At 47.2% G+C, this 25,779-nt stretch overlaps 1 protein-coding gene across 1 annotated transcript in view; it reads right to left on the bottom strand.

Moving 5' to 3' along the window:
• LOC310670113 (uncharacterized protein) overlaps positions 1-16,121 on the bottom strand; it is a 46,440-nt gene extending 30,319 nt beyond the window's left edge. The window contains exons 1-6 of the mRNA XM_083424771.1: positions 15,987-16,121; positions 15,248-15,363; positions 13,355-13,501; positions 9,781-9,861; positions 5,018-5,100; positions 1,356-1,482 (exon numbers count right to left, since the gene is read on the bottom strand). Of these exons, the coding sequence (XP_083280897.1) occupies positions 1,356-1,482; positions 5,018-5,100; positions 9,781-9,861; positions 13,355-13,388 (325 nt within the window). The 5' untranslated portion in view covers positions 13,389-13,501; positions 15,248-15,363; positions 15,987-16,121. The remainder of the gene's footprint in view (positions 1-1,355; positions 1,483-5,017; positions 5,101-9,780; positions 9,862-13,354; positions 13,502-15,247; positions 15,364-15,986) is intronic.
• Positions 16,122-25,779: the final 9,658 nt, after the last annotated feature.

Genomic DNA, 25,779 nt, shown 5'->3' with positions numbered 1-25,779 from the left:
ATTTCCCCTAAATTGATTTTTGAATTTTATTGTTATTCATGTTTTTATACTGTATTTTATGCTGCTTTTATAATTGTTTTAAATTTGTTGTTAGCTGCCCTGAGCCCAGTCTTTGAACCAGGAAGGGCGGGGTATGAATAAAAATGTATTATTATTACTATTATTATTATTAATATAATCCATCCTCACTCACACTAGTGAGCAAGCAGCAGAGCACATTCCTTTGCAGATTGCTGGAAGCAAGCTGATGGATTCGTTAAAATAATTTAAATTAAGCAATCCAGTCTGGATTGTTCCTGGTAAGTTTCCCCTTTTTATTTCCCTCTTAAAATAACAACAACACGGCAGTCTTGTTTAAAAGTAAGAGTAAAGTTTACAGTCGTACCTTGGAAGTCAAACAGCCTAGTTCTCAAACATTTTGGCTCCCAAAGATCGAGACACGGAAGTGACTGTTCCGCTTTTCTAACGTTCTTTTGGAAGCCGGATGTCCGACAGGGCTTCCGCAGCTTCCGATTCGCTGCAGGAGCTTCCTGCAGCCAATCAGAAGCCGCGCTTTGGTTTCCGAACGTTTTGGAAGTCGAAGGACTTCCGGAATGGATTCCGTTCAACTTCCAAGGTACGACTATTCGTACATTTAGTTCACAGTAGTATTCAGAAGACAGGCTTTATCTTGTGGTTACAGTTACATTTGTAGAGAAAAGAAGTCTCTGAGCTAGGCCTCAGACTTTCTACCTCGTGGCTGCCCTCCTTTGTAAGGATGAGCCATGTGCTGCTGGCTAAGGGCCAGCAGAGAGGAACATGGCAAAAGAGCCAAAGAGAGGAAGGTGGCAAAAGAGCCAACAGAGAGGAAGATGGCAAAAGAGCAAAAAGCCAAAGATGGCCGCGTGGCTGGCCCTTTTATTGGGTCTAGTAGGGATATGCCCATCCTGGTCACACACAGGTGGAAGATGCTCCAGAGCAGGTATGACAGGAAGTCCTCCCTGTCTGGAGCAACATTCCCCTGCGTGTCCACTCTAGGCAACAGGAAATGTTGTGTTTGACTGCTTCTATGATGATACATCCCACACAAAGGAGACTCAGGAAGCATTCTCAACTGATTCCTCATCATAACTCTAAAAAGCCATTGACTTATTGGCCAGGCCAGAAGGAATCACCTCAGGAATGAAGCTGGACCAGGCCATAGATCTGTCTAGTCCAGCATCCTGTTCTCACTGGGGCCAATGAGATGCCATCAGGAAGCCCAGAAGCAAGACCCAAGGCCTAAGCTTAGTCAGAATGGACCACTGGCTACATCCTTCCTCCCTGGAAAGTAATGAGAAGGAGGACTATCCAAAAAGGGGAAATGGGGTCCTTACCCAGAGAGGCCACGTTCTGGTAGTTCTCCAGCATGACTTCCTTGTACAGAGCTCTTTGGCCTGGATTCAGCAGAGCCCACTCCTCCTCCGTGAAAATCACAGCCACCTCCTCAAAGGACACTAGACCCTAAAAGAAGAAGAAAGAATTACTGCAATATATACCATTATCCCTGGTTTTTTTTTGCTTTTTCTATGTTTTTAACATCTGGAGTTTTATGGCATTTCTATATAGCGCTGGAAGTTGCCCAGAGTGGCTGGGGCAACCCGGTCAGATGGGCAGAACAACAGCAGCAACAATTCACCAAAGCAATAGCAGAAAAGCAAAAGAACAAGCAAAACAAAAGAACAGCTTGCTTAATAATAATAATAATAATAATAATAATTGTAAAAAAAATATTTATACCCCGCCCTCCCCAGCCAAGACCGGGCTCAGGGTGGCTAACACCAAACATACAAATAATTGATTGAAATTCAGCTTAAAAAATATGTATTAAAATACATTAAAACATTAAAATGCAGCCTCATTTCAGTGGAAACTCAATCAATATTTTTTGGGGGGATGAAAATGTCAAGTCTTCACCAAGGCCAACTATCCAGACTGGTCCTACATGGGCCATAAAAAAGCCAGGGAAGTCCCCAAATAGGAGTTCCAACACAGAAGGAGAAAGCAAAAAAGAAAGAGGGGGAGGGAATCAAGTTGATTCCAAGCCAAAGGCCAGGCGGAACAACTCTGTCTTACAGGCCCTGCAGAAAGAAATCAGATCCTGCAGGGCCCTGGTCTCATGGGACAGCGTTCCACTAGGCCGGGGCCAGTGTTGAAAAGGCCCTGCCTCTGGTTGAGGCTAATCTGACTTCCTTAGGGCCCGGGACCTCTGGGGTGTTGCTATTTATGGACCTTAAGGTCCTCCTCGGGGCATACCGGGAGAGGCGGTCCCGTATGCCATCCATTTGAATGAGTCGTCCCAGTCAGATAAGGTCACTGGTCCACCTGGTCCAGCATCCTATTCTCACAGTGGCCGACCAAATGCTGTGGGAAACCAGCAAGGAGGACCAGACACAGCACCCCTCTCCCTTTCTTCGGTTTCCAGCAACTGGTATTCAGAAGCATTGCAGCCTCTGATCCATGAATCTGTCTAATCCTCTTTTAAAGTGGCAGCCATCACTGCCTCCTGTGGGACTGTCTGCATGCTGTCAGCGGCTCCAGGCTGGTTGCCCAAGGAAGTATAAAGACAAATAAATAAATAAATAATTTATACTCCGCCCTCCCCGGCCAGAGCCGGGCTCAGGGCGGCTAACACCAGTAAAATTACAGTAAAAACATAATAGGAAAAAAAAAACACCCACCAATTTTAAAATACAGGTTAAAATGCAATTTAAAATGCAGCCTCATTTTAAAAGTAGCCCACAGATCAAAACCCTAAGGGGAGGGAAACACAAGGGTCAGACTGAGTCCAAACCAAAGGCCAGGCATAACAGCTCTGTCTTGCAGGCCCTGCGGAAAGATGTCAAGTCCCGCAGGGCCCTAGTCTCTTGTGACAGAGCGTTCCACCAAGTTGGGGCCGGTACTGAAAAGGCCCTGGCCCTAGTTGAGATGAATCTTACCACCTTGCGACTTGGGACCTCCAAAATGTTGTCATTTGTAGACCTTAAAGTCTTCCGCGGGGCATACCAGGAGAGGCGGTTCTTACAGTTCTTTTTTATTTCAAAGCCATAGAACCCTGCCTCTTGGATAATGGTGTTGTCCTGAGTGAATCGCCACTGCCCGTCTCTCCCACTTCCTCATTCGTCACTTCTACGGGTGCTGCTACATGCCCTCTGTCTTTGAGCTCTTTGCTCTCCTACTTTCAAGGCTCCCGGGTTCTGGGAGATGGTGGGTCTGGAATGCTTTCTAGTGACAACTGGTCAGCCAGCTGCTGCTCTGGCTCTCCCATGATTTCCCAACTTTCCCCCTCATCTGCCTCTAAGCTGTGACCCCTGTTGTAAATCTAAACTGTCTTCCTCTTCCTCCGCCCCGTGAGAGTTCCTAGCAGAAGCAAAACAGTTACAAAGAACTCCACACAGTGAGGAGTTGCGCTCAAATTCTCTTGCTGGTTTCCCACAATGCACCTGGTTGGCCACGTGAGAACAGGACGCTGGGCAAGATGGGCCAATGATCTTACATCCTTCTGTTGCAGAAGGATCCCCCAAAAGGATCAGTGGAAGGCCAATGTTAGAAACTCAGATATGTAAGGTGTTTGCCAAATGGAGCCTTAAACCTCGGTTATGGAATGTCTAGTCGCAAGAAGTTTTGCAAGGTGGATTATTTGAAATATTACAAGAAAGACTATGAAAAGAATTATTAGTTAAGGATAATTAAATGTAATAGGAAATTAAGAAATGCAGAATAAATGATAAAGAACGGGAAATCATCAGAGGCATTGACGGAAGTCAAAAATATTGTACAGTGGTGCCCCGCAAGACGAATGCCTCGCAAGATGGAAAACCCGCTAGATGAAAGGGTTTTCCGTTTTGGAGGTGCTTCGCAGGACGAATTTCCTATGGGCTTGCTTCGCAAGACGAAAATGCCTTGCGATTCCTGGGGGTTTTTTTCCCCTCCCAGCCTTTTCCCCAAGCCCCTAAGCCGCTTATCAGCTGTTCGCTAAGCCTCTTATCAGCTGATCTAAGCCGCTAATAGTCTTTTAGCAGCTAATCCGCTAATCCCTTAAGCCTTTAATAGCCACTAATAGCCGCTAAACCGCTAATAGCGCTAATCGGCTAATGGGCTTGCTTCACAAGACGAAAAAAAACCGCAAGACGAAGAGACTCGCGGAACGGATTCTTTTCGTCTTGCGAGGCACCACTGTATAAGATGTGAAGATATGTTGTATGACTGCTGGAACTGATATGTTAAAAAATCAATAAAAATGTATATAGATATAAAAAAGGAATGTCTAGTCACAAGTTGTTTTTTTGCAAGGTTTTTTTCTAAAGCAATTTCCCTCATGCGTCGCATGGTGTGCAATTTTGACTCTCGGCGCTCCCCCAGATGACTTGCGGTGCAATGCGGGGGGCTGCAGTTTTACTCTTGAGTTTCACATCTCTGCACACATCTCAAACTGAACATAAAGGTAAAGGTAAAGGTACCCCTGCCAGTCTTGACAGACTCTAGGGTTGTGCGCCCATCTCACTCAAGAGGCCGAGGGCCAGCGCTGTCCGGAGACACTTCCGGGTCACGTGGCCAGCGTGACATTGCTGCTCTGGTGAGCCATAGAAACGCCGTTTACCTTCCCGCTAGTAAGCGGTCCCTATTTATCTACTTCCACCCGGGGGTGCTTTCGAACTGCTAGGTTGGCAGGCGCTGGGACTGAACAACGGGAGCGCGCCCCGCGGCGGGGATTCGAACCGCCGACCTTTCGATCGGCAAGCCCTAAGCGCTGAGGCTTTTACCCACAGCGCCACCCGCGTCCCTTGAACATCAAACTGAACATGCCAAGTCGCAAAAACCTGAAATTCTGAGCGCTGTAGTAAGCCCCATTGCCTTGAAGCAGACAGGACTCAACTGGGGGAGACTCCTCCCACTGAAGGAGGGAGGGAACCTATTTGCATAGCCCCGCCTCTGAGGCAAGTGGGAGGAGCAACCCTTCGGGACGACCACCTCCACTCAGTGTGGATCCTTCCCCTACCTGCGCTGGGTGCAAATCAGCTCTTTCCACTTCGCCACAAGGAGGAAAGGATCCGGAAGGCGTCAGTGACGTTTGTCCCCTGCCTGTCAGGGTGACAAGAAGAAAAGCACACCAGCGGAGATATTTTCAGCGTCGCTTGCTTGAGAAGCCCTATTTGCTTCAGGACACAATTTAAGGCGCGACTCCCCTGAGGAGAGGCTGCAGAACTTGGTCTGATTTATATATTTGCTGAGATAAATATTTATACAGTGGTACCTCGGGTTACAGACGCTTCAGGTTACAGACTCCGCTAACCCACAAATAGTACATCGGGTTAAGAACTTTGCTTCAGGATGAGAACAGAAATCACGTGGCGGCAGCGGGAGGCCCCATTAGCTAAAGTAGTGCCTCAGGTTAAGAACAGTTTCAGGTTAAGAACAGACAAATTACCGTATTTTTCGCTCTATAAGACGCACCAGACCACAAGACGCACCTAGTTTTTGGAGGAGGAAAACAAGAAAAAAAATATTCTGAATCTCAGAAGCCAGAACAGCAAGAGGGATCACTGTGCAGTGAAAGCAGCAATCCCTCTTGCTGTTCTGGCTTCTGGGATAGCTGCGCAGCCTGCATTCATTCCATAAGACGCACACACATTTCCCCTTACTTTTTAGGAGGGAAAAAGTGAGTCTTATAGAGCAAAAAATACGGTAAGTTCTTAAGCCGAGGTACCACTGTATGACGCTATTCATTTCAAAAATATCAGACCGGTTTACAACATTTATACATAAATGAAAATTAGACATCCTGTTTTCACGGTGGCCCACCAGATGCCTGTGGGAGATGGGCAAGCCGGGTTCTTCCCCAATTCTCTCCATGCCATGTTTCATCTTATAACCTTAAAAGGTAAAGGGACCCCTGACCATTAGGTCCAGTCGTGACCGACTCTGGGGTTGCGGCGCTCATCTCGCTTTACTGGCCGAGGGAACCGGCGTACAGCTTCCGGGTCATGTGGCCAGCATGACTAAGCCGCTTCTGGCGAGCCAGAGCAGCGCACAGAAACGCTGTTTACCTTCCTGCAAGAGCGGTACCTATTTATCTACTTGCACTTTGACGTGCTTTCGAACTGCTAGGTTGGCAGGAGCAGGGACCAAGCAATGGGAGCTCACCCTGTCGCGGGGATTCGAACTGCCGACCTTCTGATTGGCAAGTCCTAGGCTCTGTGGTTTAACCCACAGCGCCACCCGCGTCCCTTATCTTATAATCTTAGAATAGCAGAATTGTAGAATTGGAAGGGACCCTGAGGGTCATCTAGGCCAACCCTGTCAGGTGTGCGTGCAGGAGCCGGGCCCTGTGACCAATAGGACTTTGCAGGACTGGGGCCTTCCTAAGTTTGTTCTGAAGAGGCAAGGTGCGGCCGCACAGGTGAGGCCGATTGGTAACTCACAGCACCTGGTGGCAAGAGCTGGGAAGGGATATAAGGTCAGCATTTCCCTTTGGCTCTTTGCCCCAGCAACACGCTTCCTGCCTTGTTGTGTTTGGCTTCTTGCTTCCTGATCCTTGAACCTCAGCTTCTTGACTCCTTGCTTCTCGACCCTTGGACCCTCGACTTCGGGACTCAATGCTTCCTGACCCTCGAACCCCTGGCTTCTGGACTCTTGTTCCTTCTCCCACCCCGCCATCTTGCCCCCGGTCCTGACGTCCCCTGCTGGGACTTCGATTGCCTGTGAACCGGACCGTGACAAACCCGCTCCAACACTGGAATCTCTGCTAAAGCACCCATGACAGATGGCCATCCAACCGCCGCTTTAAAATCTCCAATGAAGGAGAGGCCACAACGTCCGGAGGGAGACCATTCCATTAATGAACAGCTCTTACTGTCAGAAAGGTCTTCCTGATGTTTAGTCGGAACCTCCTTTCTTGTAACTTCAAGCCATGGGTTCGAGTCCTACCCTCTGGGGCAGAAGAAAACAAGCTTGCTCCATCTTCCATGTGACAGCCTTTGAGATAGTTGAATAAAGCTATTACCGTATTTTTTTGCTCTATAAGACTCACTTTTTCCCTCCTAAAAAGTAAGGGGAAATGTGTGTGCGTCTTATGGAGCGAATGCAGGCTGTGCAGCTATCCCAGAAGCCAGAACAGCAAGAGGCATTGCTGCTTTCACTGCGCAGCGATCCCTCTTGCTGTTCTGGCTTCTGAGATTCAGAATATTTTTTTTCTTGTTTTCCTCCTCCAAAAACTAGGTGCATCTTGTGGTCTGGTGCGTATTATAGAGCGAAAAATACGGTACCTCTTACTTGCCTTTTCTCTGAGCTAAAGGGTCCCAAATGCTGAAACTTTTCTGGCTGCCCTTTTCTCAATAATATGAAATAAATAAACCTTTCTGAACTCTGCAGTGCCCTTTTGAGGTCCTGCTCTGAGGGCCTTCTGGCGGTTCCCTCCTTGCAAGAAGTGAGGTTACGGGGAACCAGACAGAGGGCCTTCTTGGTAGCGGTGCCCATCCTGTGGAACGGCTTTCCATCAGATGTCAAGGAAGTAAACAACTATCTGACTGTCTTCTAAGACACCTGGAGGCAGCCCTATTTAGGGAAGTTTTTAATGTTTGATGTTTTATTGTTTTATTATTATTAATAATACTCTGTTGGGAGCTGCCCAGAGTGGCTGGGGAAACCCAGTCAGATGGGCAAGGTATAAACAATAAACAGTTGTGGTTGTTGTTGTTGTGCCCCAGGAGGTCACCTCAGTGCTGCTAACTTGACTTCAACCCCCCCCCAACCTCTGAGGCACACTCCATTGTTTTTCGAGACAATCGGATGCATATCCATTTTCTTCCGCATTTCGATGGAAGGGCTAATTTTTATTAAGAACTGCTAACAACTTGGGATCTATATACCGGATTTTTCGCTCTATAGGACACACTTTCCCCCCTCCAAAAATGAAGGGGAAATGTGTGTGCATCCTATGGAGCGAATGCAGGGGGGAGGCAGGCAGGAAAAGCCCCGAAAAGCCGCACACAAGCTCCACGCTGCTCTTGTGGGCTTTTCCTCAGGAGGGAGAAGGGACTGACGTGGCCAGTTAGTCCCTTCTCCCTCCTCGTAGAAAAGCCCACAGGAGCCGCACGCTCCTTAAAGGGTGCGCAGCTCCTGTGTGCTTTTGCGGGAGGTGGGGGTATTGCCATAGCCCAGCGCAACCTCTCCAGTCGGGAGAGGCTGAGAGGGGCTAAAGAAGCCATAGCCCCGTTCAGCCTCTCCCGGCTGGAAGCCTCTTTAGCCGGGCGCAACCTCTCCAGCCTGGAGCTTCTTTGCTCTTTGGGCTGGGGGGCGGGACCCGGGCTTCCCTAGCGGCCCCAAGACGCTTGCGGAGCAGCGGGAAGGCTGCGTGCCTTTCCGCTGCTCCCCGACCTGCTCTTTGGGGCTGGCGGTGGGGGAAAGCAGCGCTTCTCCCCACCGCCAGCCCCACAAGCTCGGTCGAAAGGAACCCGAAGCCTCCGGAGTGTGCTCCGGAGTCTTCAGGTTGCCTTCACTGAAGCATGGAGAGCGAGAGGGGTCAGTGCGCACCAACCCCTCTCGCTCTCTAGGCTTCCAAGGTAGCCGCCTGAAGGTGACTGAACACACCTTTAACAGCACCTTGTTTTAGAGGGGGAGAACAAGGGGAAAAAATTCTCCCCCTCTCTGCGCAACGCAAAGTTTGAGAATAGGCACCACCCCGTGTGGGATGCCCTCCCATCAGATGTCAAGGAGATAAAGGACTACACAACTTTTAGAAGGCATCTGAAGGCAGCCCTCTACAGGGAGGTTTTTTAATGTTTGGTATTTTATTGTGTTTATTGTGGCTGGGGCAACCCAGCCAGATGGGCAGGATATAAATAATACGTATTAATAACAATCATCATCATCATACATTATGGGTTTCCCCAGCCACTCTGGGCAGCTCCCAACAGAATATTAAAAACACGATAAAACATCAAACATTAAAAACTTCCCTAAACAGGGCAGCCTTCAGATGCCTTCTAAAAGTTAGATACCGTATTTTTCGCTCTATAGGATGCACTTTTCCCCCTTCAAAAATGAAGGGGAAATGTGTGTGCGTCCTATGGAGCGAAGAAGCCATAGCCCCGTGACCCTCTCCCGGCTGGAGAGGTGACGCGTGGCTATGGCAGGAGCCTCTTCGCTGCGCGCCTTTCCGCTTCTCCCCGACCTGCTCTTTGGGGCTGGTGGTGGGCTTCCCCCCCGCCAGCCCCAAAGAGCAGGTGGAAAGGAACCTGAAGCCTGGAGAGCGAGAGGGGTTGGTGCGCACTGACCCCTCTCGCTCTCCAGGCTTCCAAGGTAGCTGCCTGAAGGCGACTGAACGCACCTTAAACGGCACCTTGTTTTAGAGGGGGAAAACCAAAGGGGCAAAATTCTCCCCCTCTAAAACAAGGTGCCTCCTATGGTCGGGTGCGTCCTATAGAGCGAAAAATACTGTCATTGCACAGCCACCTGCTCCTTTCGTCGTATAACATTTTATCCGAGCTGCCTCTGTTCTTTCACATATAAAACACACACACACAAACCCCAAGCAGGACATTATACTGGGAGGACATATTATTATTATTATTATTATTATTAGGCGCCCAGAACTGCACACTGTATTCCAAATCTGGCCGCACCGCAGATCTGACTAACGGCCGTGTGATTTACAGTTCCTTGACTAATGAACCCCCAGAATGAGCTTGGCCCCTCTCCATCCCCTCTCCATCAAGGGAACCAGGTGCGAACAGAGTCCCAGAGCAAGTCAAAAGCCCCTACCTGCAGATCCGTGCCGGGCAAATTGCTCCTCTACTTCTTTCAACCAGGAGATGAGGTGCGGCCGTGGAATCAGAGGTCCTTCTTTAAAAGACAAAATAAACCGTGCTGTTTTTGCAGATTCTCTGGGATGCCCAACACCCACCCCCAGAGAAAGAAGAGCGTGAGAATAGGCTGCTGGATCAGGCCCATCTAGTCCACCATCCCGTTCTCACATGTTTTTAATATTCTGTTGGGAGCTGCCCAGATTGGCGGGGGAACCCAGCCAGATGGGCAGGGTATAAATAAATTGACATGAGCCAACAGTGTGACGCGGCAGCTAAAAAAGCCAATGCAATTCTGGGCTGCATCAATAGGAGTATAGCATCTAGATCAAGGGAAGTAATAGTGCCACTGTATTCTGCTCTGGTCAGACCTCACCTGGAGTACTGTGTCCAGTTCTGGGCACCACAGTTCAAGAAGGACACTGACAAACTGGAACGTGTCCAGAGGAGGGCAACCAAAATGGTCAAAGGCCGGGAAACGATGCCTTATGAGGAATGGCTAAGGGAGCTGGGCATGTTTAGCCTGGAGAAGAGGAGGTTAAGGGGTGATATGATAGCCATGTTCAAATATATAAAAGGATGTCACATAGAGGAGGGAGAAAGGTTGTTTTCTGCTGCTCCAGAGAAGCGGACACGGAGCAATGGATCCAAACTACAAGAAAGAAGATTCCACCTCAACATTAGGAAGAACTTCCTGACAGTAAGAGCTGTTTGACAGTGGAATTTGCTGCCAAGGAGTGTGGTGGAGTCTCCTTCATTGGAGGTCTTTAAGCAGAGGCTTGACAACCACATGTCAGGAGTGCTCTGATGGTGTTTCCTGCTTGGCAGGGGGTTGGACTCGATGGCCCTTGTGGTCTCTTCCAACTCTATTATTCTATGATTCCATGATTCCCCAATGGGAAGCAAGATGTGAGCACAACTGCATTCACTTCTACTGCAGCTTCGAGCAACTGGGATTCAGAAGCACTGCTTCTGTGGAGGCTAGTATTGATATTTAATATTAATACTTTATCGGGAAAGAATCAATTCTAAAGACCAACAGAGGAGGAAAAGGGGGGACACAAAAATGTGTATAAGAAAAATATATATACAAAAATGCAATACAGTCGTACCTTGGAAGTTGAACGGAATCCGTTCCGGAAGGCCGTTCGACTTCTGAAAAGTTCGGAAACCAAAGCGCAGCTTCTGATTGGCTACAGGAAGCTCCTGCAACCAATCAGAATCCACAGCAGCCCCGTCGGACGTTTGGCTCCCAAAAGAACGTTTGAAAGCTGGAACGCTCACTTCCGGTTTTCGATTGTTTGGGAGCCGGAACGTTCGACTCCCAAGGTGTTCGGGACCCGAGGCTCAACTGTGCTCCCCTACATCCTTATATAGACTGATATAGAATTATTATCCTATTACACCTGTTGCGGGGATTCAAACCGCCGACCTTCTGATCGGCATGTCCTAGGTTTAACCCACAGCGCCACCTGCGTCCCTTCATCCTAATACATATGTAGATGTTAACAGCCTTACGTTCTGCATAAACCCATTCTATCTGTTGCCCCCTTTATCCAAACCAAGTCTGTAAACAGTCTGTTCGTAAGTTGCACATGTTGTCACATTGTCGATTCATTGATCAAAGGGTATCCTATCTTTATTCTTCCAGTTCATCAGTATCAGACTGGAGTCTAGCATGCAATGTGTGAAGAAATGCTTTACTTTTTCCCCTGTCACTGCTCCTCAGCCTAACCTAGCAGGGTTGCTTGGGACATTAAAAGACGAGTGAGAGAATAACCCACATTTCCTCGGGCGGAGTGTGTGTGGTAGTTTGCTAGAAATGCAAGATAAAAGCAGGAATTCTCTAAATCAGGGTACCCGGACATGGGTGCTGTCTGGATGTTTTGGGACTACGGTTCCCATCAGCCTGGCCCAAGACAGCCTGGCTGGTAATCAGGAATGATGGGAGTTTCCCCAATGTCTCAACAAATGTTTGTAAAAATGTTACATGGGGAAAAAAATATATGAGAGAGAGAGACATTGCACACACTTTTGTAAATCAAGAAGATCTTTCATAAATAAATAAATAAGAAAGAAACAGGGAAAATAACAGAATTTGGCAAGTTTGTAAGGAGTCTATTGAAGCAGCTCCTGTACACTGGAGCTCCCTGCCCCTTGATTATTAGGCAGGAATCATTACGGTGTTCTTCTAGACACCTGCTGAAAACTTTTCTTTTGGCAGACCCAGACAGGTGATTCGGATGCATCTGTTCCTAAATTTGTATTAGATGTTTCATTGTGTTGTATTTAGATGTTTTAATCTGTTTTCAATAGCTTTCAGAAGTTTTAAATAGCTTCCAGGTGTTTAAAATATGCTTTTATTTCATGTGTATATATATATATATATATATGTGTGTGTGTGTGTGTGTGTGTGTGTGTGTAATTACAGAAATGTTTGCTGTCCTGGGCTGCTTTTGGGAGCAGGGTGGGATATAAATTTAATAATAATAATAATAATGATAATAATGATAATAATGATAATAATGATAATAATAATAATAATAAATATATACATATACATATATATATATATATGCTTTCGTAGATTTTCACGGGTACAGGAATGCAGGTTTTGGTGTCCTCGGGTGTCTTCCCGTGTAAAAGTTGGGGTGTCTAGGCGACGTTTCGACGAGGTCTCACTCGTCATCTTCAGGCTGGTGCTTTCGGCTTCTTGTTACTGGAACAGAGCAGGATCTCAGTGTTTGAGTTCCTATAAATACTGTTGAGGAGGTGTGGTGTATAGCCTCCAATGTTCTGGGCAGAGAGGAGGTTGCCTGGGAACACTAGCCTGGGAACCTCCTCTCTGCCCAGAACATTGGAGGCTATACACCACACCTCCTCAACAGTATTTATAGGAACTCAAACACTGAGATCCTGCTCTGTTCCAGTAACAAGAAGCCGAAAGCACCAGCCTGAAGATGACGAGTGAGACCTCGTCGAAACGTCGCCTAGACACCCCAACTTTTACACGGGAAGACACCCGAGGACACCAAAACCTGCATATATATATATATATATATATATATATAGGACGCGGGTGGCGCTGTGGGTAAAAGCCTCAGTGCCTAGGGCTTGCTGATCGAAAGGTCGGCGGTTCGAATCCCCGCGGCGGGGTACGCTTCCGTTGTTCGGTCCCAGCGCCTGCCAACCTAGCAGTTCGAAAGCACTCTCGGGTGCAAGTAGATAAATAGGGACCGCTTACTAGCGGGAAGGTAAACGGTGTTTCCGTGTGCGGCTCTGGCTCGCCAGAGCAGCGATGTCATGCTGGCCACGTGACCCGGAAGTGTCTCCGGACAGCGCTGGCCCCCGGCCTCTTAAGTGAGATGGGCGCACAACCCTAGAGTCGGACACGACTGGCCCGTACGGGCAGGGGTACCTTTATATATATATATATATATATATATAGGAATGATGGGAGTTGTAGTCTAAAACATCCAACGTGGAGGAAGGCTGTTTTGATCTATCGGAAGAGGGGGAAACGGGATTCTTACCTAGAGACTCCACATCCCCATCATTCTTCAGCATGACTCCCCTGTACAGAGAGTTGTCTGGTCTGGACTCGACAGAGCCCACTCTGCTTCTTCCTTTCCCCCCTCTTTGGTGAATTGAACAGCCACCTCCTTTAAGGAAACAGGAAGCTGAAAGAAAAAAGCACACAGTTCTCACCAGACACAGAACAGACAGGCAGACGTGTTCGTATCACAGAACTGCAGAGCTGGAAGAGACGGGTTACCCAGTCCAACCCCATTTTGCAGGAATCACGGCGAAACAATTTAGCAGCTTACGAAAAGAATAAAACAACTGTTTTTAAAGGCAACTATCTAAAACGTTCAGGAAGTAACGATTAAAACCAACGATAAGCTGGAAGCAGGTTGAAAAACAGACATCCACGCTCTGCAGGCCTGAGAAGGCTCGCCTAAACGAAAATATTTTCAGCAGCTGCCAAAAAAAGTACAGTGAAGGCTCCTGTCTGGGAGCCAGTGTGGTGTAGTGGTTAAGAGCGGTAGTCACGTAATCTGGGTAACCGGGTTCGCGTCTCCGCTCCTCCACATGCAGCTGCTGGGTGACCTTGGGCCAGTCACAGTCTCTCAGCCCCACTCACCTCACAGAGTGTTTGTTGTGGGGGAGGAAGGGAAAGGAGAATGTTAGCCGCTTTGAGACTCCTTAAAGGGAGTGAAAGGCGGGATATCAAATCCAAACTCTTCTTCAAACTCTTCGTCAAGAGGCGGGTAGTTCCGAAGTTCGGGTGCTGCTAAAAACATTCTTTTCATTTAAGGGATGCCAGGAATAGTATTTGTCACCTGCATATCTTTGCATTCTGAAAAAGTGCTCCCTGGCGTTGCATGTAAACCTTACATTTGTTTAATATTAAACCCATGTTTTCATACAGCCATTCCACCATTTTCCTGGGCTTGTTTATGTAAACTTTTTTTTAAAAAAACCCCACTAATAAAGAAGCAGTAGTATAATCTGGCTTGCATTCAACTAACTTTCGCATCCCCTGAATGGATTAATCATGACCAACTTCAATCCCTTAATTTCAGTGGGTCTACATCCAAGTAATCATTAGTTGAATCTGAACCAAACGTTTACACCTGGTGTGGGAAAGGCACATTATTGAAGGGTGGGCATATCTATTTTTAAAGGAAACTACTATTTTTGAGGCTCGCTGACCTCCCGCAAAAGCAAAAAATTGACCTTTTCCCGTTAGGCAAAGATCATAAGATGACCTGGATGGTCGCCAGATTCTGTGTACAGATCTGTAGGCGCAGACCATCCTCCGACCCAAACTAGTTAGTTAAGAAAACCCCAAACTCGGTTCCCTGAGTCATCTCTCTGCCCTGGCTTATCTCAAAGCCCTGGCTTATCTCAAATGTGATATGCTTATCACATTTTTAATTTTTAGATTTATTGTTGTACATTGTTTTAAATGTTTGTTTTCCTTCTGGGATTGTACCCCCAAGTGTGTTTTATAAGCTGGTCTCTGACCATAATAAACTATCTATCTATCTATCTATCTATCTACTATTGATTTACAGAGTTATAATCTGCAGTTTCATAAAAATATATCAAGGTGGTAGGTAGAAGAACATAGCAAGAGTTTGCAGGATGATGTCAATGGCCCATTTAGTCCAACATCCTGTTCTCACAGTGGATGCCTGTGGGAGAACCACGGACACGATCCAAGCATAAGAGCCCGATCCGCTCCTGTGGCTTCAGACAACTGGTACCCAGAAGCATCCCTGCCTCTGGCCATAAAGGAAGATAACAGCAATCCTGGACACTAGCCATTGACTGCCCTCTCGTCCACTGACTTTTTCTCATCTTTTTTCTTTCTCCATGCCCTGTGGGGTTTCATAAGCTTCCTGCCGCCTCTGACTTGCCTTTTCCTCTTAACGGAAACGTCCCAATTACGCCGCAACCTTTCTGCGCAGGGTTCTGCTCACCAGAAGATCGTATTCTTTCATCCCTGCGAGTCGTGTTTGCTGAACTGCAGAGCCTAGCAAAAGCCAAGGGGGGAGGACATGCCAAACAGCCCCTGCGATTGCCAACAGCTGGAACAGGCAGGCCCCCTGCCTGCAAACCCTGGAGAGGCGCTGCCAGCCAGTGTGGGCAGCACTGGACTTAGACAGACGAATTGCCTGATTCAATATAAGGCGGAGCAGTTGCATGAAGTCCCGCTGTCAATCCCAGGCATCTCCAGGGAGAGAGACCTCCCCCCCCCGCCTGCCTGCCTGCCTGCCACCTGGGGAGGACCGCTGCCGGCCTGTGCAGACAGTATTGGGCTAGGCTCCGACTCGGTATAGAAGCAGCTTTGCAATGCAATCCTGCTTCTGGTCTGGAGTGGGAGAAATATCCTGAGTGGGGGAGGGGGGAAGAGGAGTGGGAGCTCCTTTGCTCTGCAGCGAGGAGCAAAGAAAGACCCCCCCCAAAAAAAATATGGGTCCTCGGTAGGAATTTCCAATTCCGGCCACCCCCCTCCCCTCCCCGCCGTTGTACCGGAAATCATTCCCCTTCCTTCCCTAGCCTTTGTCCTCCATTCCTCGGCCCCCCCCTTTCCCCAAGCCCCCTTTCTTTGTCCTGGGGGGCTTCCCCTGCCCCCCAAATGCCCTTTGCACTCACCGGGCGCTCTCGGGGAATGGGGCGGGGCTAGCGCAGCCACGCGTGGGAAAATCCGACGCTCCTTTCCCACGCGGGGGCCAGGCCGGAAGCAAAAGTGTTTTTTCCAAGGCGTACGCACCCCCCCCCCGCTCGCCCCGGCTGCTGCCTGTCTAGGAAGCCCGCCTTTCTCCCTTTAACCCTGAGATGCTAAGCGGGGGTGTTTATATATAGCTTAGCATCTCAGGGTTATATACTGTATATATTCTTTAAAAAGGCAGAGCTCAATTCCCCACGCGTTAAAGCCATAACTTGCATTTCTAGAGGGGTATTCCTGGAGGAGAAATTTCCACTTCCCCTCCCACTCCTCACTCCGCAGCACACAGTTAAAACTTCTTCACAGCGGGGGTCCTTTTACCTTTTTTTACCTTAAACTGTGGAACTCACTGCCACAGGAAGCAGCCTGGATAGCTTTGAAAAGAGGGTCCGACAGATCCATGGGGGAGAGGGCTACCGGTGGCTGCTAGCTGAAATGGATCAACATAGAAGGAAGCAGCTATGGTTTTGAATGTCGGGGGCCAGGGGCGCACAAGACACTCTTCTGGGGTTTCCACCAACTGGCCTTAGAAAGCATTGCAACTGCCCTGGATCCCTTTTTATAAAAATTGGTGCTCTAGTTATCTCCCGCTTGGACTACTGCAATGCGCTCTACGTGGGGCTACCTTTGAAGGTGACCCAGAAACTACAATTAATCCAGAATGCGGCAGCCAGACTGGTGATTGGAAGTGGCCGCCGAGACCACATAACACCAGTCCTGAGAGATCTGCATTGGCTCCCAGTACGCTTCCAAGCACAATTCAAAGTGTTGGTGTTGACCTTGAAAGCCCTGAACGGCTTTGGCTCAGTATACCTGAAGGAGCATCTCCACCCCCATTGTTCTGCCTGGATGCTGAGGTGCAGCACCGAGGGCCTTCTGGCGGTTCCCTCATTGTGAGAAGTGAGGCTACAGGGAACCAGGCAAAGGGCCTTCTCGGTAGTGGCACCCACCCTGTGGAATGCCCTCCCTTCAGATGTCAAAGAGATAAACAACTACCTGACATTCAGAAGACATCTTAAGGCAGCCCTGTTCAGGGAAGTTTTTAATGTGTGACATTTTAGTGTATTTTTGGTCTCTGTGGAAGCTGCCCAGAGTGGCTGGGGAAACCCAGCCAGATGGGTGGGGTACAAATAATAAATTATTATTATTATTACTACATCCACTACTTTCCAGTCCACGGATGTGGGGGCTAGACCAGAGGGACAAGTTGCATATTAAGAACTGCAGTTCCCCTTCTAAATCTGGCCTGCGGACAGGCCAGGAATCCGCATGCTTTTACATGGGTAGAATGTGTCCTTTTATTTAAAATGCATCTCTGGGTTATTTGTGGGGCATAGGAATTCGTTCATTTCCCCCCTCCAAAATATAGTCCGGCCCCCCACAAGGTCTGAGGGACAGTGGACCGGCCCCCTGCTGAAAAAGTTTGCTGACCCCTGGATTAGGCATAGAGCCATAGTGACAGGCCCAGAATCACCAAATGAATCAGAGAATCATAGAGTTGGGTCATTGAGTCCAACCCCCTGCCAATGAGCTTCATTTGCCATTCTTCCAGCGTGGGTAGATCTTGCGTCTTCCAATGTTGTGCGATGAGTATTCTTGCTGCTGTTGTAGCGTACATAAAAAAAGTTCTGTCCTTCACTTGGACCTGTTGGTTTACCATACCCAGGAGAAAGTCTTCTGGGGTCTTTCTAAATGTGTATTTAAATATTTTTTTCAGTTCGTTATAAATCATTTCCCAGAAGACCTTAATCCTTGGGCACGTCCACCAAAGGTGAAAAAAGGTACCTTCTGCTTCTTTACATTTCCAACATTTGTTATCAGGCATATGATACATTTTTGCTAGCTTGACTGGTGTCATGTACCATCTGTAAATCATTTTCATTATATTCTCTCTTAAGGCATTACATGCCGTAAACTTTATTCCAGTGGTCCACAACCTTTCCCAGTCAGCAAACATTATGTTATGACCAACATCTTGTGCCCATTTAATCATAGCCGATTTCACTTCCTCATCCTGTGTGTTCCATTTCAGCAGCAAATTATACATTCTAGACAATATTGTCTAGGAAAATTCTCGCCAGGAAGGGAGATTGTGGTATTTCAATTTCAAATATTCTGATTATTTCTACTTTTAGTTAAGTATTTTTATTTATTGACTTGATTTTTTTTGGGGGGGGGGAGCAGCTGCCCCCCCCCAGCTATGCCCATAGGGTGGTGGATAATATACAGTCCGCTTCCCTATTTTCACTGTGACTGAGCACGGTGACTTGTTTGAGACACAAAGCTGCAAGGCCTTGCAAAGAGACGGAAGGCAGGCTGGGTAAATGATTACACTCTTTCCTCCCGAGAACCTGAATCAAAATGTGCCCCATTCGTATTTGCTTGCCCTTTTGTTCCAGACAACGGGTGAAGGCTGAGCTACCTCCCAGAGAAAATTGCGCAAATAATTCTTTTATTTGGCTGCTTTTTTACTGGAAGCAGGTAGGTCTGTGCCAGGGGTCAGCAAACCTCTTCAGCAGGTGGCTGGTCCACTGTCCCTCAGCCCTTGTGGGGGGCCAGACTATATTTGAGGGGGGGAATGAACAAATTCCTGTGCCCCACAAATAACCCAGAGATGCATTTTCAATAAAAGCACACATTTGACTCCTGTAAAAACACCAGGCAGGCCCCACAAATAACCCAGAGGTGCATTTTAAATAAAAGGACACATTCTACTCGTGTAAAAACACGCTGATTCCCGGACCGTCTGTGGGCCGGATTTAGAAGGCGATTGGGACAGATCCAGCCCCCAGGCCTTAGTTTGCCTACTCATGGTCTATGCCAACTGTCTTGTCTTTGAAGGGAGGCTTGCCAACTGCTCCTCAGCCCCTGGAATTTGGACAGAGGGCATGTTTATCTGTGGGCGTTTTATACATTTTTTAAAATAAAAAAAACCATGCCACCACTGGCGGAGGAAGAGGAGTGCGGGGGAGCGCACCGCTCCCGCCTGCTCTTTGCCCCCCGGAAGCTCCACCACTGCATGCCACTTCAAACTGGGTTTAGAGATGTTGACGCCGGAGAAAGTTTACCTAGATCGTACGTTTCTTGCCTTTTGTTTCATTGTTCCGTCTCTTCCAACACAGTTGAAAGAAACAAACAGAATCTAAACAGAAACAAAAACAAAAAAGAAGGGGGGTGTTGCCTTTTGACTTTTTGCAATTACTAACTTTGGGCTAAGGCACTAATGATCCATTAACACGTTCTTGCAGTATCAGGTCCATCTGGAACGCAGGCTGAGACCCTACCTGCCCATATACTGTCTCGCCAGACTGGTGCATGCTCTAGTTATCTCTTGCTTGGACTACTGCAATGCGCTCCACGTGGGGCTACCTTTGAAGGTGACCCGGAAACTACAACCAATCCAGAATGCGGCAGCTAGACTGGTGACTGGGAGCGGCCACCAAGATTATATAACACCAGTCCTGGAAGATCTACATTGGCTCCCAGTACGTTTCCAAGCACAATTCAAAGTGTTGGTGCTGACCTTTAAAGCCCTAAACAGCCTCGGTCTAGTATACCTGAAGGAGCGTCTCCACCCCCATCGTTCTGCCCGGACACTGAGGTCCAGTGCCGAGGGCCTTCTGGCAGTTTCCTCACTGCGAGAAGCCAAGTTACAGGGAACCAGGCAGAGGGCCTTCTCGGTAGTGGCACCTGCCCTGTGGAACACCCTCCCACCAGATGTGAAAGAGAAAAACAACTACCAGATTTTTAGAAGACATCTGAAGGCAGCCCTGTTTAGAGAAGCTTTTAATGTTTAGTAGGTTATTGTATTTTAATATTCCGTTGGAAGCCGCCCAGAGTGGCTGGAGAAACCCAGCCAGATGGGCGGGGTATAAATAATAAATTACTATTATTATTATACCTCCTTCCATTGGCAAACATTACTCAGCCCTTTTTGCCGCTGCATTGCTCCCCACCAGCCTCTGTGACCATCGCCACTGCCCTCGCATGAAGTGCAGGCCCTGCTCAACTGAGAAACGGTACCGCAGAATCATAAAATTGTGCAGCTGGAAGGGACCTAAAAGGTCATCCAGTCCAGCCCCCTGCAGTGTAGGAATTGCAGCCACTCAGGCAAGCTCTGCAGGCTTTTCTCTATTTGATAAGGAGAGGGAAGGTGTTGAGTGTTATGTATTCAGTGGTCTGTGTTTGCCTGAGCTCAAGAGAACTGGGCCAAAACAAACAAGATGAATTTTAACAGAGAGAAATGCAAAGTATTGCACTTGGGCAAAAAAAATGAGAGGCACAAATACAAGATGGGTGACACCTGGCTTGAGAGCAGTACATGTGAAAAGGATCTAGGAGTCCTGGTTGACCACAAACTTGACATGAGCCAACAGTGTGACGCGGCAGCTAAAAAAGCCAATGCAATTCTGGGCTGCATCAATAGGAGTATAGCATCTAGATCAAGGGAAGTAATAGTGCCACTGTATTCTGCTCTGGTCAGACCTCACCTGGAGTACTGTGTCCAGTTCTGGGCACCACAGTTCAAGAAGGACACTGACAAACTGGAACGTATCCAGAGGAGGGCAACCAAAATGGTCAAAGGCCTGGAAACGATGCCTTATGAAGAACGGCTAAGGGAGCTGGGCATGTTTAGCCTGGAGAAGAGGAGGTTAAGGGGTGATATGATAGCCATGTTCAAATATATAAAAGGATGTCACCTAGAGGAGGGAGAAAGGTTGTTTTCTGCTGCTCCAGAGAAGCGGACACGGAGCAATGGATCCAAACTACAAGAAAGAAGATTCCACCTAAACATTAGGAAGAACTTCCTGACAGTAAGAGCTGTTTGACAGTGGAATTTGCTGCCAAGGAGTGTGGTGGAGTCTCCTTCTTTGGAGGTCTTTAAGCAGAGGCTTGACAACCATATGTCAGGAGTGCTCTGATGGTGTTTCCTGCTTGGCAGGGGGTTGGACTCGATGGCCCTTGTGGTCTCTTCCAACTCTATGATTCTATGATTCTAAGTCTGGACTAAGGAATCTGAGCTCCTGTGTTCTGATTTGACACATGATGTCTAATCACAGAACATTTCAGGATTTGGGCCTCTGCCATTGGCCCTTGAACTCTGAGTTGTGATTTGCACCTTTGAAGTTTAGACAGCCAATCATGTTGGGAGTGGGAGTGGCCCAGGCTTTCAGGATTGTGTATAAGCAGTTGCTTTGCCCCTGTTTCCCAGTTATGTAATTCAATAAAGGTTCTTGCTGTTATCACTGTGTCTTGCCTCATGGGAATCCACCTACACATCATTGAGAATTGTGAACAAAGGACACAAGATGTGGGACACAATATACAGATGGAAGATTGGGAAAAATTGTGGAAGACTGAAATAAAATTCACTGCATGTGTGGCGATTAAAGGAAATTATATGAAAATGATGTACAGATATCTAACTCCAGTAAAATTAGCAAAAATGTATAAAAATAAAGAAAGTAAGTGTTGGAAATGTAAATCAGCAGAAGTGACATTTTCTCGTATGTGGTGGGATTGCAAAATTGTTCAGAAGTACTGGGAAATGATTTATAATGAATTGAAGAAGATGTTTAAAACCACTTTTGTTAAAAAACCAGAAGCTTTCCTACTAGGTATTACAGTAGTGGATATACCAAGACTGCAAAAAGACTTTTTCAAGTATGCAACGACAGCCGCATGAATACTATTAGCACAATATTGGAAAGAAAAAGGTGTCCCATCTAGAGAAGATTGGCAAGTGAAATTAATGGAATATGCTGAAATGGCAAAAATGACAATGAAACTAAGAGGAAGAGACGACAGAGAACTTAAAGAAGATTGGAAGGACTTTATTGCATATATACAGAAGCAATGTTCACAGGTTAATGCATTAGCAGGATTTTTAAAATACTGGTAGAGATATTATGACTGGACAATAAGTAATTTTAATAATTTTATAATTTAAAATGGACATGCGCTGTGATGATAAACAATGGAAACAGGGAAGGGAATGGGGGAAGTCAACTCTATTGTTTTTTTTTTCTATGTTTGAATATGTATTGTTTCATATTAATAAAATAATATTTTAAAAAAGAGAATTGTGAAAGAAGGAAATACATAGGAAGAGCACTGCTGGATCTGGCCCAAGCGGCGACAGGTACACAGGAGCGTTTATGACTGTGCAGGCAAAGCAGAGCCACCATGGCTTGTTTGTTTGTTTGTTTTTTTATACCCTGCACATCTGGCTGGCTTGCTCCAGCCAATCTAGGCGGCCTCCAACACATATAAAAATGATAAAACATCAAACATTAATAGCAGCAATCTGATCACAATAACTTTAAAATAATAATAATAACAATAAATTTTATTTATACCCCGCCCTCCCCAGCCAAAGCTGAGCTCAGGGCGGCTAACAACAATCAAAATAATCCAACATTCTAAAAACCTTTCATTATAAAAATTAATTAAAATCAAATTGATGGCAACCATTAAGCAAGATTCTGTGCAGATTGCACAGGAGGGGGGGTCAGGCTGCGCCCTGACCAAAGGCCTGGTGGAACAGCTCTGTCTTGCAGGCCCTGGGGAAAGATGTCAGGTCCCGCAGGGCCCTAGTCTCTTGTGACAGAGCGTTCCATAAACAACTTATTACCGTATTTTTCGCTCCATAAGACGAACCTGACCATAAGGCGCACCTAGTTTTTAGAGGGAGAATGCAAGCGTCACTGACGAGCTGCCCTTCTCCCTCCTTGGGGAAAAGCCCCCAAGGCCACACACACACTCCGCATGGCTCTTTAAAGGGAGTGTGACTCTTGGGGGCTTTTGCAGGAGGTGGGGGAAGTGAGAAAGCTGCGTTTTTTCCTTTCCTCCACCTCCCGCAAATGTCTCCCCGCTGCCCTGCGGAGGCTTTGCGGTCTACCCCAGAATCCAGAACAGCTAGAGGGAGCGCTGCGCAGCACTCTCTCTAGCTGTTCTGGATTCTGGGGTAGACCGCAAAGCCTCCGCAGGGCAGTGGGGAGCCTTCTGTTAGGATATTTCCGTTCCACCTTAAAAGGGAGCAGGATGCTTGTGTCACAGCCTGCACATTTCCTGTCTCACAGGATGTTTGTGTTGTGTCTTAGCTTTCGTTTCTCTCTCTCTGCCGGAACTCTCAAGCAGGCAGTCATGTTTTTATTTGTTCTGCTCAACGCTGAATAAACTTGTGAATCATGCTCTCCTGGGTGCATCTTTTGCTGTGCATTATCTGCTGATAAGAACGTGCATCAGTTCTGGAATGTGGCAAGCTATTTCTGGAGCTCATGTCGCCAATTGCTGATACTGCGTGTCTACGGGAGATCAATGGACGTCCGGAGACGACGTGGAGGTCGAGATGGACTTTGTCTCCCTGGCAGTATCCCAACACCTTCATCCCGCTGCCCTGCAGTGGCTTCGCGGGCTATCCCAGAGCTGCTCAAGAGCGTGGAGCATCTGCTGTTCTTTACCCTGTTGGTGCAACTAATCATGCTTCTATATCTTCTGCCTGAGGGCATGGGATCAAGAAAGTGCCGGCCAGGGTGTGAATCATCCCTGAGAATTTTCCTCACTCTCTTGAGGCAACGTTCTTCCGCTATTTCATCCAGCGGATTCATGGGCAGCCCATAATATCTTGTGCTGTATTCACCACCCTCTGTAGGCACTTCCTATCAGATGATGTCAAACCAGCGTACCACACCCTGATGCAGTAGGAAAGGACACTTTCTATTGTTGACCAGTAGAAGGAGATCATCAGATGTTGATTGACCTCCTTCTTCCGCAATACTCTGAGGAGATGGAGTCTCTGTTGGGCTTTCTTAACCACCTGGGTTGTATTTATTTTCCAAGTAAGGTCTTCACTGAGGTAAATGCCTAGGAATTTAAAGGAAGAGACTCTCTCCACACAGCCCTCCCCGATGTACAGTGGGGCTAGTTCTTCTCTCTTCCTCCGAAAGTCCAACACCATCTCCTTTGTCTTGCTGATATTAAGGTGCAAGTTGTTCCCTAGGCACCATGCAGATATATATTTTTTAGATATTTCTAAACTCCGACGCTTCCGCTTCCTTGCTTCAGTGAACAGCCCCACCTGTCCATCCTGGAAGAGGGTGAAAAGGCCCTTACAAAAGAGTCACTGGACACCTTAAGAGGAGAGCTGTTTCCGTACTACCTGTTTATTGAGCGTTGCCCCACATTTCCAGGTGTATTTACTCACCACTTTCCTTACTGCAAATAGCCCAATTTCAGGGTGAGTTTGATGATGGAGGGAGTCTGGTACTGCATAAATTTCCTCGTTCCACTGTGCCAGATATTTGGAGAAATAGAGCGCTTGAAACAGAGTTTGGATTTGATATCCCGCCTTTCACTCCCTTTAAGGAGTCTCAAAGCCGCTAACATTCTCCTTTCCCTTCCTCCCCCATAACAAACACTCTGTGAGGTGAGTGGGGCTGAGAGACTTCAGAGAAGTGTGACTGGCCCAAGGTCACCCAGCAGCTGCATGTGGAGGAGTGGAGACGCGAACCCGGTTCCCCAGATTACGAGTCTACCGCTCTTAACCACTACACCACACTGGCTCTCATAAAACACATAAAAGTGGGCTAGATGCACTGGGTTAAAGCTGACCAAAAGTCCAGAGGTAGCATTATTATCAATTTACAATGGGGTGGAAGGTTCACAGTCTAGGAAGGGCTTGCTCACAAATTTACTGACAGCTGCACGACTTATTATAGCTAGGAAGCAGAAAGTCAATATAAAACGGACGAATGGTATAAAGAGGTGTGGGATTTGGCTGTTCATGAGAAATTAACATGTGCTATTAAGGTAAGACGGGGAATATGCAGGATAAATTATTTGGAGGAAGGTATTTGTAGAATTTGTACTGTTAGAACGGAAAGGGGTCAAACCATCGCAAAGAGGTGCTGAAATTTTGGGAGGTTGGATAGTTACAATGGAATGGTCTCAGTGGTGGGATGCACATTTTTATTTTTATTTATTTATTATTATTGCTTTGTCAAAATAAAAGGTAATAATAATAATGAGCCCGGCTTCGGCTGAGGGGGGCGGGATATAAATAAATTATTATTATTATTATTATTATTATTATTATTATTATTATTATTTTATTATTATTATTACTATTACTATTACTATTATTATTATTACTATTACTATTATTATTATTATACAGTGGAACCTCGGTTGTCAAACATAACCCATTCTAGAAGACTGTTCGACTTCCGAAACGTTCGACAACCAAGACACAAAGGTCTGCCGGCAATTTTCACTGAGAAAAATTGAAAAACCCGCCTTGGAAGCCGTTTGACTTCTGAGGCGCGTTTGAAAACAGAAGCATTTACTTCCGGGTTGTCGGCGTTCGGGTTCCGAAACGTCCGGCTTCCAAGGCGCTTGAAAACCGAGATTCCACTGTGGTAATAAATGAACCAGATGAGCCTTCCGGTCTCTTCCAACCCTACAATTCCGTGACTCTGCAGAAAGATAAATCTGGGGCCAAACAAATCTTCTTCCTGGCACTTGGCGTTGCTTCCCTGCACCTGGTTGAAATGCAGGCCATTGCCTTGCGTAGGAGGCCCTGCCAGTGAACTCTTTACTCTGTTTGCTTGGCAAAGGCACCTTCTGTGGGGTGTTGCAGCTTCCCTTCCCCGTTGCTCCAGCCCAGTCCCAGCCCCCTGGCCTCTTTTATCTCCTCCGCCTTGCAAAGAGAGCCAGTAT

The sequence above is a fragment of the Podarcis tiliguerta genome, assembly GCF_965153285.1.
Source record: "Podarcis tiliguerta genome assembly, chromosome: 2".
NCBI classification, from domain to species: Eukaryota; Metazoa; Chordata; class Lepidosauria; order Squamata; family Lacertidae; genus Podarcis; species Podarcis tiliguerta.
This window is presented reverse-complemented; position numbering and strand designations above follow the sequence as displayed.